The sequence below is a fragment of the Neovison vison genome, chromosome 3 (genome assembly GCF_020171115.1).
Source record: "Neovison vison isolate M4711 chromosome 3, ASM_NN_V1, whole genome shotgun sequence".
In the NCBI taxonomy this organism is placed as follows: domain Eukaryota; kingdom Metazoa; phylum Chordata; class Mammalia; order Carnivora; family Mustelidae; genus Neogale; species Neogale vison.
In genome coordinates this window covers 88,069,666-88,086,003 of record NC_058093.1, presented here as the reverse complement: position 1 = coordinate 88,086,003, position 16,338 = coordinate 88,069,666, and the positions used below count along the sequence as shown (strand labels likewise).

Below are 16,338 nucleotides of genomic sequence, written 5' to 3'. Positions count from 1 at the left end.
CCCAGCTTTTCTGGATGATGACTGTTATAGACAACATTGACTTTGTCTTTCATGGATGCTTCCAAGTGATGGCTATGGACATTGTGTCATTAATACCCATCTTCCATGTCTGGAAACACTGAGGTTGTATCTTCTTTCATTATACAAAGTAATTACATTTTCATATACATTTTATCTCCCCAAAACTTTTTGAGATGTATCACCCACTTTTGATCACTCTCTCATCCTTTATAAATACATTTTTTTCTTTTACTCTAATTTTAGTAAACAGGGGAGATTAGTGTTTGTGGTCAATCCATCACTTTCAACTAGAAATCCATCCTGGAATCTTTATGGTATGGTATGGTATGATACGATATTGTATGGAATGGCACCTAGAACAGATAGTCTTTTCCCATTTCTAGGATTCACCAAATACAAATCGGCAGTACTACTTTTGAATGGATATAGTAGTAAAGTGGATACACCTTTAGTATACTCATCTTCCACATATCCCAAACATTGCTATCATTATTTCTTCTCAGATAACATTCAAGAGGATTATAAAGATTCCTTATCTGAAATATGATGAATATAGAAAATAGGAACTTAGGTATAAAATAATTAAGGGAAAGTGTGGTAAACATTAATGCATATTTTAATCTGTGAATAGTGCAAAAACAAGCATTTCTTGAGCATCTATATCAAGGGCCAGTAGCTTCAGCTTTTAAAAACTTTGAAGTCAGAATGCATGAGTTTTTGAATGAGATGAATCTGGGTTAAGCAACAGCTTCTCATTCTTACTAATTTACAGTCTTTTCTCACTATCCTTGGATTTATCATCTATGCAACAAAGGCAATAATCATAACTACTTCATAGCATGGATATTGCACAGTACTTGTTAAACATCACTAGCTATAGGGGAGCCTGGGTGGCTCAGTCGGTTAAGTGTCTGCCTTCAGCTCAGGTCATGATCCCAGAGCCCTGGAATGAGCTCCACTTGGGCTTCCTGTTCAGCTGGGAGCCTGGTTCTCCTTCTCCCTCTCAGGCTCCTCCTTCTTGTCCTCTCTCTCTCTCACACACTCTCTCTCAAATAAGTAAAATCATTAAACAAAATAAAATAAAGACCGCTAGCTGTAGAACCAAATTATTTGATTCCTGCCTTCTTTCTTAATGGTGGATCTCAGTCAGGTTCAACTTCTTCCAAAACTGGATTTAGGTGACTTGATTTTTGGTCTTTGAGCAATGGGAGATTAGAATTTACATTTAGATGATGAGACTTTGGACTTTGAAATGCTATGATGGAGTGAGACTCTTTGGAATCATGGAAGGAGATGATATATTTTGCTTGTGGGACATGATTTGTTGAGGGCCAGAGGTGGGATTGCAGTAAGAATTCTAGAATGACCTCCTGGTGTGTATGCCCAGTATAGCCCCATCTCCTTGAGCGTTTAAAGGTTTTTCTAACAAAATGCTTTCAATGTATCCTAGAAGGAAATGGCTGAAATATCTTAAAGTAGAGAAACAAATCACTTTTGGGGGAGGGATTTATTTATTCTAGAGAGAGAGAGTGAGCACACTAGTGGGAGAAGCAGAGGGAGAGGGAATCCACAACAGACTCCATGCTGAGCACTGAGCTTAACTCGGGGCTCAATTTCACAGTCCTGAGATCACGATCTGAGCTGAAACCAAGAATCAGATGCTTAACCGACTGTGCCACCCAGAGACCCCAAGAAACAACTTGTTTTGGCAGAGTTTCTAGAATCATTGAAAATGTTATTAATACATTAGCTTAATATGATCCACTTACCAGAAGGACTACTGGGAGAGGAAAGATACAATTGGTATCGGGGAGATTATAATGATGATGACTTACCACAGGGTTGAAACTGTATATGTATTCATTTTTTAAAATTTCTAATGTAATCCTATACAGAATAAGTACTATGCTATGCAATATTTTGCAGTTGAGGGAATAGAGGCACCAGGAAATAAAGTAATTTGCCCAGGAGGTAAGTGATAACAGAACATAGAACCGTTCAGAATAATAATCTACATAATTATGTGATGCTCTTTAAAAGCAAAACTGTATCTATCTACCTATATCTACACCTACCTATAGCTATACAACTTCTCAGTTTCTCCCTGTAGAAGAGGAAACTAATCCTCAAGCATCATATATAATACAGAGATCAGGAAACTATTATCCAACTATGACCCAACTATTATCCAGTATCAGTTATTTCAATTTTAGTCTAATGAGGAGATCATTTTGAAAATTTGACCTGATCCTTCCCTTTAATTTTCCTTCCTGATTTCAGGAAGGAAAGATGACAAATCCCCTATGAGAAATTATAAGAGCTTATCTGGAAAGGACCCCTGACTTTTGAAAAGAATGATGAATATGTTTCCAACAAGATAACTGTAAAACAAGACATTATAGGCTATTGAAGCTTTGGGTGAATGGAATGAAATAATAAGTCACATGTATAAAGAGATGCAATATGAAGTTTGAAATGGACGATCCCGTAATATGTATTCCATACTATGCTAAATTCGGTGAATTTAAAGTTGAGTAAAACATGATCTTTACCCTCAAGATTCCCTAGACAGGACATCTGCTTTTCTTCATTTTCAATAAATTAGTAGTATGTAATTCTTACTGTTACACCCTCAAGGCGTGATAAATCATGAGGAAAATGATTTGCTCTGGGAACTCTGACAGTTATAGCATAGTAATCAGATTGAGGAGTCTTGGATGATTATACCTATTCTTTGTCTATTTTCACGAGAAACTTCCCCCAGATAATTCCAAATTGAGTTTCACGTAAACATTTTTTTTTTCAAAGTATACCAACTTACCTCTTCTTTGATTAGTTCTTTTTAAAGTATATATATCTAAACAAGTGGTGCTAACTTGAAGGTCAATCAGGAAAACAGGATGAGGGATTTGTCTTTTATGAAAATGTGCTGCCTTTGAGAATTTTTTTGATACCAAAAAATGGCAGATTTTCTCTTATAAACCGTATGTTCTTGCATTTCTGATATCTGGAATGAGTAGCTTGCCAGAAACATTCTCACTCAAAAGCCAGACTAACCCATGAAGGTGTCCAAAGAAGTCTGTTCTGATTACTGAAGATGTTGAACCAGTCTTGACTTCAAACAGTAGATATTTCCACACTTTAGTGGTATATGACAGCTCTATTCATTCCACAATGTCAAATTCTTTGGTTTTGGCCATTGGGTATTTATGCATTTCTGGCTTGGGAAGCAGAGAAGCCTAATTTGATTCTGGAGCCAAAAGTTTTTAGGCCCTGTTCCTTTGGAACTTGGACTGGAGGATTTTGGCACTGCATAAAGACTAGGACAGGGCAAGTAGTCACACATAACTAACTCAGTCAACAGAGCATATTCAGGGAGAAAGATCATGCCTGCACATTGGATAACCATTCTCCAAGGCAGACTGACAACACCCTGAATTCAATCACCCTTAAATAAACACACAAGGAAAGCTCGGCTTTAACATACCTTCGGGCGCTGCTCTCCAATGCTGCCTGATTGGTTTGAGTGCCAGAGGCCAGAATATGCAGATGCAGCCATTACTGTTGTTCTTACTTATGTCTGTCTGCTGTCTGCTAACAAGCGTTCATATGCTTTGGATCATTAAAGTCACAACCTCCTATGCCAATCTATTCCTCTCTACGGGTTTGCTGTAGATCGGAAAGAGAGATGCTATTTTTGTTTCTTTCTCTTTCCATGAGGACCTCCAGTCAGGGTTATTTTTGAGGACTGAATATCATAGCTTGCCCCGTTGCCCCCACCCAGCATATTAATCGTGTTCCCGTTAGGCCTGTTCCTTTTGCCTGATTTATTTCATTTACTATTGTATGTGCCTTTCAACGCGAGGCGCGAGGCAAGTGATCTGTGCTGGGGCTGTGACAGGCAAGAGGGGCTCTAAAACTATTTCCTGGTGCCATTGCTATCTGCGTGAGAGAGGTCTGCTGTACTTACACCCGTGCTAAATTTCTTCTGACAGACTCCAGGTGGTCGGAATTTTCACAATCCAACCCATTTCAGTGTTAGAACTTGTCATGTGGGGCTCTGTGGATTCTCTCCTTTCTTTCATCTTGCAGTGGGTGGCAGGTCGGGTCCGTTTGGGCCCCTACCTGCGGAAGGCCGTGGGTGTCCACAGGTAAAAGCAAAGGTGGAGAAACGCGAGTTTCACTTTCAAGAGAAGGCACCGAGGGCAGATATTGTAGAGGGAGAAAGAAAAAAATTGTCACTTGTAGTATTATGCAGGCTGCCCATCTAAACCCATCATTGCCTGGCATCTACACACTAAGGGCAAGGATCCAGCCAACTTGTGAGTGGGCATCATGCCATTTGAGCAGATGGGCACGGAAGTCGGCAGCCAGTAGACCATGTATGTGCATCAACGGTGGGTGTTGAGGGCACGATTCCCAGAGGAGAATGTCCTAACAGCTGTCTGGCCTGAGCCAACATACTTACGACCAAGGAAAAGTGCCATCCTTCAATCCTGCTGAGTTGGATTAACCTTCAGAACTAAATCTGCTTTTTTCGGCAGCAGAAGGTGAGTTTGGGGTCTCTGAAAACCTCAAAGAATACATAAAGGAAACCGGAAAGATACAATTATTAGATATGGACTAAAGCCGCCGAGCGCCTTCATGTGCATATTTTAGATATTTGACCAAAAATCTGTTAAATCTTGAAAGAGTGGCATAGTCGTTAAAAGCCTTGCCTCCCACAATGCTTGTAGAAGTGACCTTTCCACACAGGCAGAGCATTTTCAGTGAGGTAGTACATGTCCAGCTTAGCACTAAGAAATAATGATGTCTGAGGAAACGTGTCAGCAGACTATAGAAATCAAACCGTGGGTAAATATCTTTGTCAAACTTTACATATCATGGATCAAACCTGACATATGGTGGATTACTTTCCAAATGACAGAATTTCTTCTTCAGTGATTGAACATATACCTGAAAAAGTAAAAAGTAAACTCGGTATTTCAACTTAAGCACATCGGGGCAGTGAAAGACTTCTATTTGAGACTGAAAATAAAACCTGATTCTAATTTGTTTAGTTTTTAGATGGTTAAACATTGTAAATCTAGATATAGGTTGTTTCTGCCCAACATAGTCAAATGGTGATTTGACAATGATTTGTTTAATCTGGATAAAATAGATGGACTGTTTTGACCATTCGGAGTCCTCAATAATTGTTCGTTTACTAGTTTGTTTGTTTTGAGGTGTTTATGAGATAGTTTTCTTGGTATTGTTTTCTGCTGTCTTGAATCTTTTTATTTAAAAGATTACATATGACTTGCAGTTGTGGAAAAAATGTCAGTTCGGCCCAAGTGTTCTGTTCTCTTTTTTTTTTTTTTTAAATCATCAGAGTAGTAACTGTTACGGAGGGTAAAGGAGGTAGTAAGCAAGCTGTATTATTTGCTGGCAATAGTAACTTTAGCTATGGCTCTAACAAAGTATATAATGCTTTAGATTTAATACCAATAATAGTATTATGAGTAGAATAAAATGTTTATGTGTCTATTTTAGCACACAGTTTCTCATTATACCAACTTGGAAATTCATGTTTAAATAGGAAGGAACATGCAGAGAAAAAAAGTAAACTAAAAACTAAGACAATATATAAAAGTACTTTGCCTGGAAAAATGTAGAAAATTATGTTATGCAGGTATGGCTATGTTTCTTGGTTCTGGTAGTTTTTATCTCAAGAGCATGTTCGAAAATCGTAGTGTGTCTAAGGACTGTATGAATGTCACTTCTCAACTGAGAAAATTCTTGGAGAGGAACATTCGACTGAAAGCATGAAAAAAGAAATGAGAGAACTAAAGGAAACAGTATGTAGCAATAAACGAGGCCATGTGCATGGTATATAACTAATTTTTATTTAAGCAAGAAGGTGTGAGGCAGTTTGGTTTTCTTCTTGGAGGAACACATGTGTTTGGGACTAAATAAAGCCAGGGAGGAATATTAAGAAGTTAAACCATTCCAGCAATTGCTTCTCTTTGGCTATCTGGGAGATAAGAAAATGTGGTTAAAGCTGAATTTAACTCAACTAGACTTAGCTCAGGATTGAAAGTCTGGTGACCACCACTGATGACCCAGATGTTGACCAAGGACTATTCAACAAATTAAAAAAAAAATGCTGAAAAACTTTAATATGTCCTCCAGAAGGTTTTTGAATCCTTCCCTTTAATTTTCTGCAGGAGATGATAGAGATAAGGGAGAGCGTCAGATTTCTGACTATTTATAGTCAAAAAGGCTTATGGAAGAGCCAAAAAAGAAAAAAGGGGAGCATTTGCTTATGGATGACCACTCTGGTAACTGAATGATATCATAGGGAGAGGGAGAAGGCAATCTTAACAGTGAATCAGTATACCTGTGGTACCTCAATAAGGAGCAGCAAAGAAGAATTTGGTTTCTCTATGGTGAACGTCATTACCTTCTATGGAGACTTATGAAAAATACATACAGTTAGTGGATGAATAATTATGATTTTACATGTGTGAATTGACATGTGTCCACAGATAGATAAAAATAGAAGATTAAATGCATGATAAAATAATACCCTCATATATTAACTTTCTTTTTCTCCCAGCAAAAGCAGTACCTACCACATACACATGATTTAAAAAACACAGCCATCTTTTAGGTCGATGCTTATTATATCTAAACAACCAAACTGTTGTGAGTACAAGAAATATTGGCCATGTTTCCACATTCCCCAAAAAATAAATAAAAATTTTACCAACTTTTCTTAATTTCTGATTGTCATAGCTTTACGAAAACAAATTTGGCAAAACAAATGAAGATTTGAACATAAAAATTGGGATACACTCCCCCAGTGAGGGGGGGAAGCTTTTGAGACACCATGAACATAAAAACTAAACTTAACTACAAATTTATTTCTGCTTTTTATCCAAGTAGCCAGGGAGGTCGTTAATGGGAGGTATGCCTCAGAAAATGTATATGTCTGTGAAAATGCTGGAGCTAACTAATGCTTTTATTCAAGTGATTTTTATTTCGACTCCAAGCCACAAGATATAAACTTTCATCAAAAATGGTAATCTATTTAAAATCAGAGCTATGTGGAATGTTTCATGTTTATGTATAACTTTCATAGTAGACCTTCCTATACCAGGAAAATAATATGCCCAAATTCTGTTATTTTTACTTCGTACCAAGCACTAGTCCCACCCATCAGTTTCATGTTCTTTAAATAGATTAAAATGAAAAAGAAATGGAGGGAAAAAATGAAAACACTTCAAAAAAATGACTTTTTAATTTTTTTCTTTTTGGAGGAAAATATATCTGGAAAACTTAATTATGATGTATAATAAGAACAAAAAAGGAATTTAAAGGAAAATATGCATTGCACATTCTCAGTACTTCATGCTTCCAACTTTGCTGTGCACAATTATAAAGCTCACATACCTGAGAGGGGACAGAAAAGGAGTGGAGAGAGTGGTAGGTGGAAACAAAGGAGGAGAAACACATAGATCTGATCTGGAAGTAGTTCAGTGATATATTCATCTGATATTGATTTCCCAAAAAAGCCAAGCAGAAGTCATTTGTATTTCAAGGTTTTTTTTCCCAATGATATCTACAAATCATTCCCATTTACTGAACATAATAAATCAAGAGGAAGATTACATCATTGCAAAAAGATGAGGGCTGACTTTTCCTTCTCTTCGAAGGAAGAGAACAACAACTCACGTATTTATTGTTAAAGCTCAAATTTCTTAAGATACAGAACACTGTGATAAGAAAACAGTCAAGACACAACCATATCCCCCTCAAAAGAAACTGTGAAGTAACATTCTTAGTAAATAGACCAGATACACTTTAAACGGCTAAGGTCTCTTTTTACAAAATACTGGAAGTAAAATGAAAATTACCAGTTCATAAAATTCTCAAATGAGAACTATAAAATCATATTGAAACCAAAATATCATAATTTAAGAGTGTACAAACTAGCAAAAAATCAGGCTGTGGACACTTAAATAAATATGTGGTAGATAAACATACATGTCCACTTATGTTTAGAAAAAGGGTGTGCATACTATTTCAGAATATTTGGAAGCAAAAGAGAAAGCGAACATACGTCGTAAAAACCGTTTTTAGCCTTCCTCAGAAGAAATCATTCTATAACTCACAGAGAAAATAATGTATCAAAATAATGTTGTATCAAGCTACTGCTATTATTATTATTGCTATTCAAGTTTTCCAAATTCAGTGATTAGTTAAGAATTGCTGCAAAAGTGAAAAGGACCTGAGACTGAAAAATGGAGCCCACGATTGCTAGCATTCTGAAACTTACCCAGAAACAATTTGTAGAGTAAAGCATAGGTTTTTAATATCAGATACATTGAGGAAAAATTGGGACTGTCCAGAAATGAAGTACTCTTCTTGCAATACTAGTATTAGAGATATTTAGTAAGATGAACAAATACAACAAACATGTATATTTTGAACATCTACTATTAGAAATTACTGGCATATAACTGTACTAAACATACAATGTTTACTGGCTAAATGAATGGTTCATAAAGGCATCTGATGTCTTAAGCAGAAATGTTTCTCAAGAAAGTGTCCTGTAATAATTTGCAAAATTTTCAGATACTATTAATAAACTATTGATAGGGAAGCATATACAAATACTGTAAGATTTTCTGTTATTTTATACGACGTATGGCTTAGGAGAGCCTCTGTTCCCTTCAAACTTACCTCAAGAAGTTTTGATTGACCTTAAGTGTTCTTTATAATTATTATTTCAATTAAGTAAATCACATAAAGACAGCTCTCTTGATATATCTTAAATTTTCTTGATATCCATGTAACACAACTAAGCAAATTTGGATTCAGAATTTCCTAAATCATAAGTCTCAGGGTAATCTGATTTGGGATGATAACACATTTCTGTGCCTAATGCTTAACTGAGAAGAGCATTAAAGCAAAGACAGGTGATGAAAGTTCTCTTTTTTCCTGCATCTCCATAACTTGGTTGAACATGATAGATTGGCTAGCTTATTGATTTAGGAATAATCAGCAATATTACTTTCCCTAAAGGAAAATTAAGATAATTCATAACAGATTTGAAACCTGATTTCTAGCTTCCTGTATAAATGTGTACAAATTTATAAGTTTGACTCAAACTTCTTTCTTAGAAGTAACCCCTTATGCATGCAGATAATCTCAACTTTGGAGTTCCCCAAGAATGTAATGACTGCCTTTATGCATATACATTATATTGTTGGTGAAACAATAAAGTACAATAGTTGAAGGTTTAGATTCTGATTAAATATCACCCATGCTGGGGCTCCTGGGTGGTTCAGAGGGTTAAAACCTCTGCCTTCTGCCCAGGTCATGATCTCAGGGTTCTGGGATCAAGCCCTGCATTTGGCTCTCTGCTCAGCGGGGAGCCTACTTCCCCTTTTCTCTCTGCCTGCATCTCTGCCTACTTGTGATCTCTGTCAAATAAATAAGTAAATAAATCTTAAAAAAAAAAAAATTACCCATGCCTTTTACTAGCTCTGGATCTTCAAAGTTACTTAAATTGTCTGTATCTGTGTTTCTACATTTATGAAAAAGGATGAGAATTAAGTATGTTAATATATGCAAAATACTTAGAACAGTGCCTGGCAAATAATAGGCACTGAGTACATGTTAACAGACAGTAACACTGTGCCATTTCTCAATTTAAATTCTTATTTATACCATGGACCAAATCGTTCCCTTTAAAGGTGAAATAAACATGTGCTCAGTAACTGGTCATTTCTGTTCTGATTTCTTCTCATTAAAATTTGTTTCCCCGGGGGGCACCTGGGTGGCTCAGTGGGTTAAAGCCTCTGCCTTCGGCTCGGGTCATAATCCCAGGGTCCTGGGATCGAGCCCCACATCAGGCCCTCTGCTCAGCTCTCGGCGGCGCAGTCAGTTGGACGTCCAACTCTTGGTTATGGCTTGGATAGTGAGATGGAGCTCCCCACACCCCCAGTCAGGCTCAGCTCTAATGTGGAGCTTACTTGAGACTTTCTCTCCCTCTGCCCCTCCACCCCTCCCCTCTACAGCTACACGTGCATGAGCTCTCCTTCTCTCTAAAATAAACAATAAATAAATAAATCTTTAAAAAAATTTGTTTCCCAAATTTCATTCATTCACTTACCATGTTTGTGGAGTTTTTTTTCCCTCATCTTGCACACTGCATAGTACTTATTTAATTACATTATTTATACTCTATTTTAATGGAGAATGTATTCATACCACTAACGAATGGCTTTGTGTTTTAAGTTTTTCTGCTAAACCTTTAGATTGTGTAAATGATAATGAAAACATTCATCAATTAGAATCATCTGTTGTGCCTCTGGTAATATATACCTAATGCATTTTAAAACATTGCTTAATAGAAAAACTTTCTATACTGACAAGAAGAGACTATTTAAAGGCTAGTGGGCCAATATACCCATCAATATCTAATAATGATAAGACAAAGGAAGGCATGGTTTGGCCATAGAAGGGATGGTAAGTTAGACACAAGTGAATGTTTATTCATCAATGCTGTGGAGACATTACTTGATACTACTTTCTCAAGTCTGAGGCATTTTATATGCTGAGAGAGTGATTTTTAACCTGAGACTGAAAATCCAACAAATTTCAGAGAAATGGAACAAGAAAAAAAAAAATCCCAGAATTCTTCTACTCTTGTAAATTGAATGTAAGACATATATATTAAATTTTCAGTGAAGATAGTAAAGCCTATTTTAATAACTAAGAGTTAAGAGAAGTAAGTTCCGAATGTCTTGCAGTACAAAATAAATTCCTAGTTCCTTAAAAGGTTTAAATACCCAGTGTATATATATGTGAATATACATATAAATACACACACACACACACATATATGCCTTCATTTCAACATGAATTAAGATCAACTATGGTTGTTTTATTTAGGGTAATGCTAGCAGCTGTAAAATTCTCTAAAATACACAATGGCTCCAAGAAATAGAATTTTATTTCTCATTACAAAGTAGTCAGAAGGAAATTTTCTATAAGAACTCTCTGTGCTTGCTACAGCTTTTCTCTAAGTATAAGATTATTCCAAAATGAAAAGTTTACGGAATAAAACAAAATGCGTTTTCCTGGCCTATGTTTGGCTTTTCTGCACATGGGGATTCCGAGTCTTCTTCCATCTCACATCTTCAGCCTCCTGCAGGGCCTTTTTCGGTGTGCACTTCCAGCCAGTACTCGAGAAAGGAGGGAACGTAGAGGGGAAACACTCAATGGTTAATATTTTTGAATGGGGAAAGCTTCTCCTTGATTCTGTTCGTATCCCGTTGGTCTGCACTAGCCATGTGGCCACTCCTAACTGCAAGGCAGGATGAGAAATGCAGTCTAGATACATGACCCAGAGAAAGGACAACATTTTGGTGAGCAGGCATCAGGGTCTGCAACAGTCCCCCCTAATCCCTTCACCATAGATCAGTTTGCACCTGTCTTCCAACACTTAGACATACATCTATCTGCCTCCCCAAAGAAGATGACCCAAAGTCCCATGCAGTTACTACATTAAACTCCAATAGCAGAATAACAGGAGAGAAATAACTTTCTCCATCTCACCAATTTCTCTCCAGGGGGTTAGAGGTTTAGAACCTAAAAAATGAGTTCTCTCTTCTGTTTTTCCCATCACATCCAATAGACCACGGTAGAATGAGAACTTGATAACTGCAAACACTCTCTCATTTGTAAAGAAAATAAATGGAACCAACCATCACTTGACCCAGATGACTATTAAGCCTTGCTGGGCAGGCCCTGTGAGACCTCTGCCGCGGTCAGTTCCTGGCTCTTCTGGTTCTCCTTCCCAGGATGATTCCCCATGCCCATTGTTCTCCAAGGTTTCCGGCTTTCCTTTCTTGAGGCTCTTCCTTCCCCGTCATCCCCCACTGGCAACATTGAAAGTGAACTTGGAAGAGAATGGCTCCCTTGGAGGTTGCACTGTCTTCACAATGAGGTTTTGTGGAGCAAATACGGGGTTCAAGGGTTGTCTTGAGTCACCGGTTTTTGAGGCCAGGCTTCTCGTTTCTTTGGTAATACAATTCTCTCAAAACCTGAAAAAGGCTTTGATTTAATCCCTTCAGTCAGTTACATGTGCCAGTAACCAGAGTCAAGGGCATCCAAAGTTCTTTTTTAGACAGTTTTCAGACCTGCTTTATTCTTTAGTACCTCACACTCATCCTGCAGTCTCTCTTTCTCTCTCATTCTTTCTTTTCCTACCTCTCGTGTCTTCCACCTTACACCATCCCCCCCCTTCATGTAAAATACTGGAAAATTCCTGTTTAGTAAAATACTATTATTAATTAGAGCTTCTGTTTTAAATTATCAAACAATACAATATTTCATTATAAATTCCTTCTTTTTCTCTTTTTGTTTTATTATAGAATCAGCTTATGATGCTTCTTTGGCAGAGACAATTATAGGCATTTTAAAAATTTTGTTCCAAAAACACTAATCCATTGATTATTGTGTATGTAAATATATTTGTAGAAGAGGACATGAAAATCCATAGAGTATTGACTCTGAAAAAGCTGAGCTCACATCATATCTTAAACACAAGGTGTTTCAACATTAAATATTTTGTTCCATAGCAAACCATCCTGAAATGTAGAGGTATAAAACAATGATTTTTTGTTTATGTTTTACAGAATCTGGTCAAAATTTCAAATAGGACTTAGCAGGAATAGCTTGTCTCTACTAGACAGTATTTGAGGCTTCTACTGGGACTGGAAGGTTGGGGATGACTCAATGGCCGGCAGAGGGAACCATCAGAAAATATCCATACTCGTACGATTGGCAGTTGAGACTAACTGTATGCTAGAATCTCAGTTAGTCTCTTAGCCAGAAAACCTATGAAGTCTCTCTCTGTGGTCCCTCTGTGTGAGATGATTTGGGCTTCATCCCAACATGGTGAATATTTTCCAAATGTGAGGGTTCTAAGAAAACAGGGATGGGGACGCCTGGGTGGCGCAGTTGGTTAAACGACTGCCTCCGGCTCAGGGCGTGATCCTGGAGTCCCGGGATCGAGTCCCACATCAGGCTCCCAGCTCCATGGGGAGTCTGCTTCTCCCTCTGACCTTCTCCTCGCTCATGCTCTCTCTCACCGTCTCTCTCTCTCAAATAAATAAAATAAAATCTTAAAAAAAAAAAATTTGCTTTTAGAAAACAGGGATGAAGTACATGGCATTTTTATGCTCTAATATTATGTCATGTAGTGTCATGTCTACCATACTTTTTGACTGAAATAGGCATAAAGCTCTGCCCAGGTTTGAAATGAAAGAACATAAACCCCACCACTTGATAAGAGGAGTGCCAAGGTTACATGGGAAGAAGAGTACACAGAATAGAAGATATTGTTGCAGCCGGCAATCTTTGAGTACACATTTTATTCAAGTCAGTTAATGTCTAAGACATTTACTTTCTGTTTTATATCTACTTTGACTTTTTGAATGAATCTTAATATGGTTATTTACCTGTGTACTCTTATTAAGATATGCTCTTTAAAATCATTTATAGCTTTTTTTTGGAGAAAAATAATCTAATAATATCTAATGCCAATATTTTTGCAGATATCCCGACACAGAAGGAATCATTCACAGCATGCCTTGAAAGATGTCATTCCTCCATTGGAACAACTGGTAAGTTTATTTCTTTGCAATACTGTATTGTTTATCTACTGCAACAGAATAAATTATCCCCAAATGCAACAACTTAAAACAACACACAATACTATCTCATGTTTGTTTGGATCAGGGATCTAGGCATGGTTTAGCCGAGTCCTCTAATTCAGTCCCTCAAAAGATCGCAATCAAACTTTAAGCCAGAATTGGGGTCGCATCAGAAGGTCTGACTGGGGAAAGGTCTGCTTTACTGGTTGTTGGAGGGTTCAGTTCCTCCAGGAATGTGGTCCGGAGGCTTGTCTCAGTACTGTCCCACGCGGGCTTCACCAGTATGGCAGCTTCTTCACAGCACGCAAACTGAAGGCAAAACCTTTTGTAACCTAATCATGGTAGTGATATCCCATCAAATTTTCCACATCTTCTTGATCAGAATCAAGTCACTAAGTCCAGTCCAGACTGAAGGAGAAGGAACTGCACAAGGCTGTGACAAATAGGAAGCAGAGATTATTTGGGGCCTACTGCAAATTTTAACACATTTTTTTTTTTTTTAAGAAAAATTTTGATCCTGGGGAGCCTTGGTGGCTCCAACTTGTGCTTTCAGCTTGGGTCATGATCTCAGGGTCATGGGATCCAGCCCTGTGTTGGGCTTCACATTAAGTGTGAGTTTGCTTGAGTTTCTCTCCCCTCTCCCTCTGCCCCTCCCACTTACGCTCTCTCTCTCTTTCTAAAATAAGTGAATAAATCTTTAAAAAAAAAAAAGAAAGAAAAGAAAGAAAGTTTAATCCCTTACCAGTAGATTCTAAACCCCCTAAAGCAGGGATTTTTTTCTTTCCATTTTTGCTTATTGTTGTATCTTAGTGACAAAAAAGATGCCTGAAACATTGTAAATAATGTGAAAGAAGCATTAGAGATATCCTAAAAACATATAAGCCCACGATTCCTGTTATGTTCTGATACTTCTTTCTATTAGTGACTCCTTTTTGATAAACACCCCTTTATTCCATGCTTATCCTTTCTGCTAGATTTCACATTGACCAACATGCTTCCATCTCCATTGGCTTATAGGATACTGCATGAGATGACTTTACTCCTCTCTTTTCCCTACTATTCCATCCCTATTATCTTTGGGCCTTCTCATCCTCAACAACAAAAATACTTATTTTTCTAGTTCAGTTCTCTTATTTTCTTTCATTTTGCATGTTCTAGATCCCACATCTCCACTCTGGCCATTGTTCCATTATTTTCTTTGTTTTAGAATAAAAATTCTTTACAAAGATTGTCTTCTTTTATTGTTGTCAATTTCCCCCCTCCTTTATTTCTTGAACCAACTTCATTTAGGTTTTATCTCAATTACTAATCGCCTATCAAGGTCATCAATTGCTTCCACACTACGAAAATTGGTAAAGTCTCAGTTTTCTCATTAGACCTCAGAATTTAACTCCCTTTGATAACTCCCTTTGAAATATTTTCCTCATATGACTACCATGAGTAAACCACTTTCTCATGGATTTCCAATGAATTAAACAACCACCTGTTTTCCATTACCTTTGCTGGTTCATCTTCATTTTGTAGCTCAACTTAACTTTTCTTCTCTTATATTTATTCCCCACAGGGTATCATTCAGTGCTCTGGTTTTATGTATTGTGTTACACTAACCACTTCTCCAGCGTGGACCACTGCTCTAAAAGCTGTTGTTGTATGTTTTGGCATATTCACTTCTATGTGTAACATACATTTCAAACTTAACATATCCCAAACTGATCATGATTTCCTCCCAAAGTTGCTTCTTTCAATCTTCTCCATTTCACTAGATGCTAATTCCATTCTTCCAGGTTCTTTAGTCAAAACTCTTAAAGTCATCTTGGGATGCCTGGGTGGCTCGGTCAGTTCAGCATCTGCCTTCGGCTCTGGTCATGATCCCAGGTTCCGGGGATTGAGTCCCACACCCAGCTCCCTGCTCAGCAGGGAGCCAGCTTCTCTCTCTGCCTGCTTCTCCCCCTGCTTGTGCATTCTCTCTATCTCTGACCAATAAATAAAATCGTACCAAAAAAAAAAAAAAAAAGAGGATAAGTCTTAAAATCATCTATGCCTCCTTTATTTTTCTCACAACTTAAACATCTGCTAAGCTGTTTGCTCTGTCTTCAGAGTACACCCAGAACCCTTTCCTTCTCACTCTCTTCGTGCTGTGCCATCTCTCACCGGATTTACTGCAACGGCCTCCAACGATGTGCTGCATTCACCCTCACCTTCTACGTTTTATTTGCAAAACAACAGCCGGAAGGATCTTGTAAGAGTGTAAGTTAGGTCATGTCACTAACTTATGATTCAAATTCCTCTCTGGCCTCCAGGATCTCCCAGGGTGAACGCTGACATGAATGCAGGGCTCCCCTTACCAGATCTTGACAGGTGTCAGCGATCTCTCTGGCCTCACCATTCCCTTCTCCTCCTGGTTCATTCTGCTCCAGCCAAGCTGACCTCCTTACTTCTCTTACAGGGCCATTAAACCTGCTCTTTCCTCGGTCTGGTACAAAATAATTCATTTTGTGTCCAGAAACTTGTAAGACTCATTCCTTCACTTACTTTGACCCTCTGTTCAAATACCACTTTTTAAGATAGGTCTTTTCTAATTTCCCTAGAAACAAATAAACAAATA

The 16,338-nt window shown here is 37.7% G+C and overlaps 1 protein-coding gene across 1 annotated transcript in view; it reads left to right on the top strand.

Moving 5' to 3' along the window:
- Positions 1-16,338, top strand: part of ARHGAP15 (Rho GTPase activating protein 15) — a 602,539-nt gene that overhangs the window by 63,269 nt on the left and 522,932 nt on the right. The window contains exon 3 of the mRNA XM_044242546.1: positions 13,635-13,703. Within this exon, the coding sequence (XP_044098481.1) occupies positions 13,635-13,703 (69 nt within the window). The remainder of the gene's footprint in view (positions 1-13,634; positions 13,704-16,338) is intronic.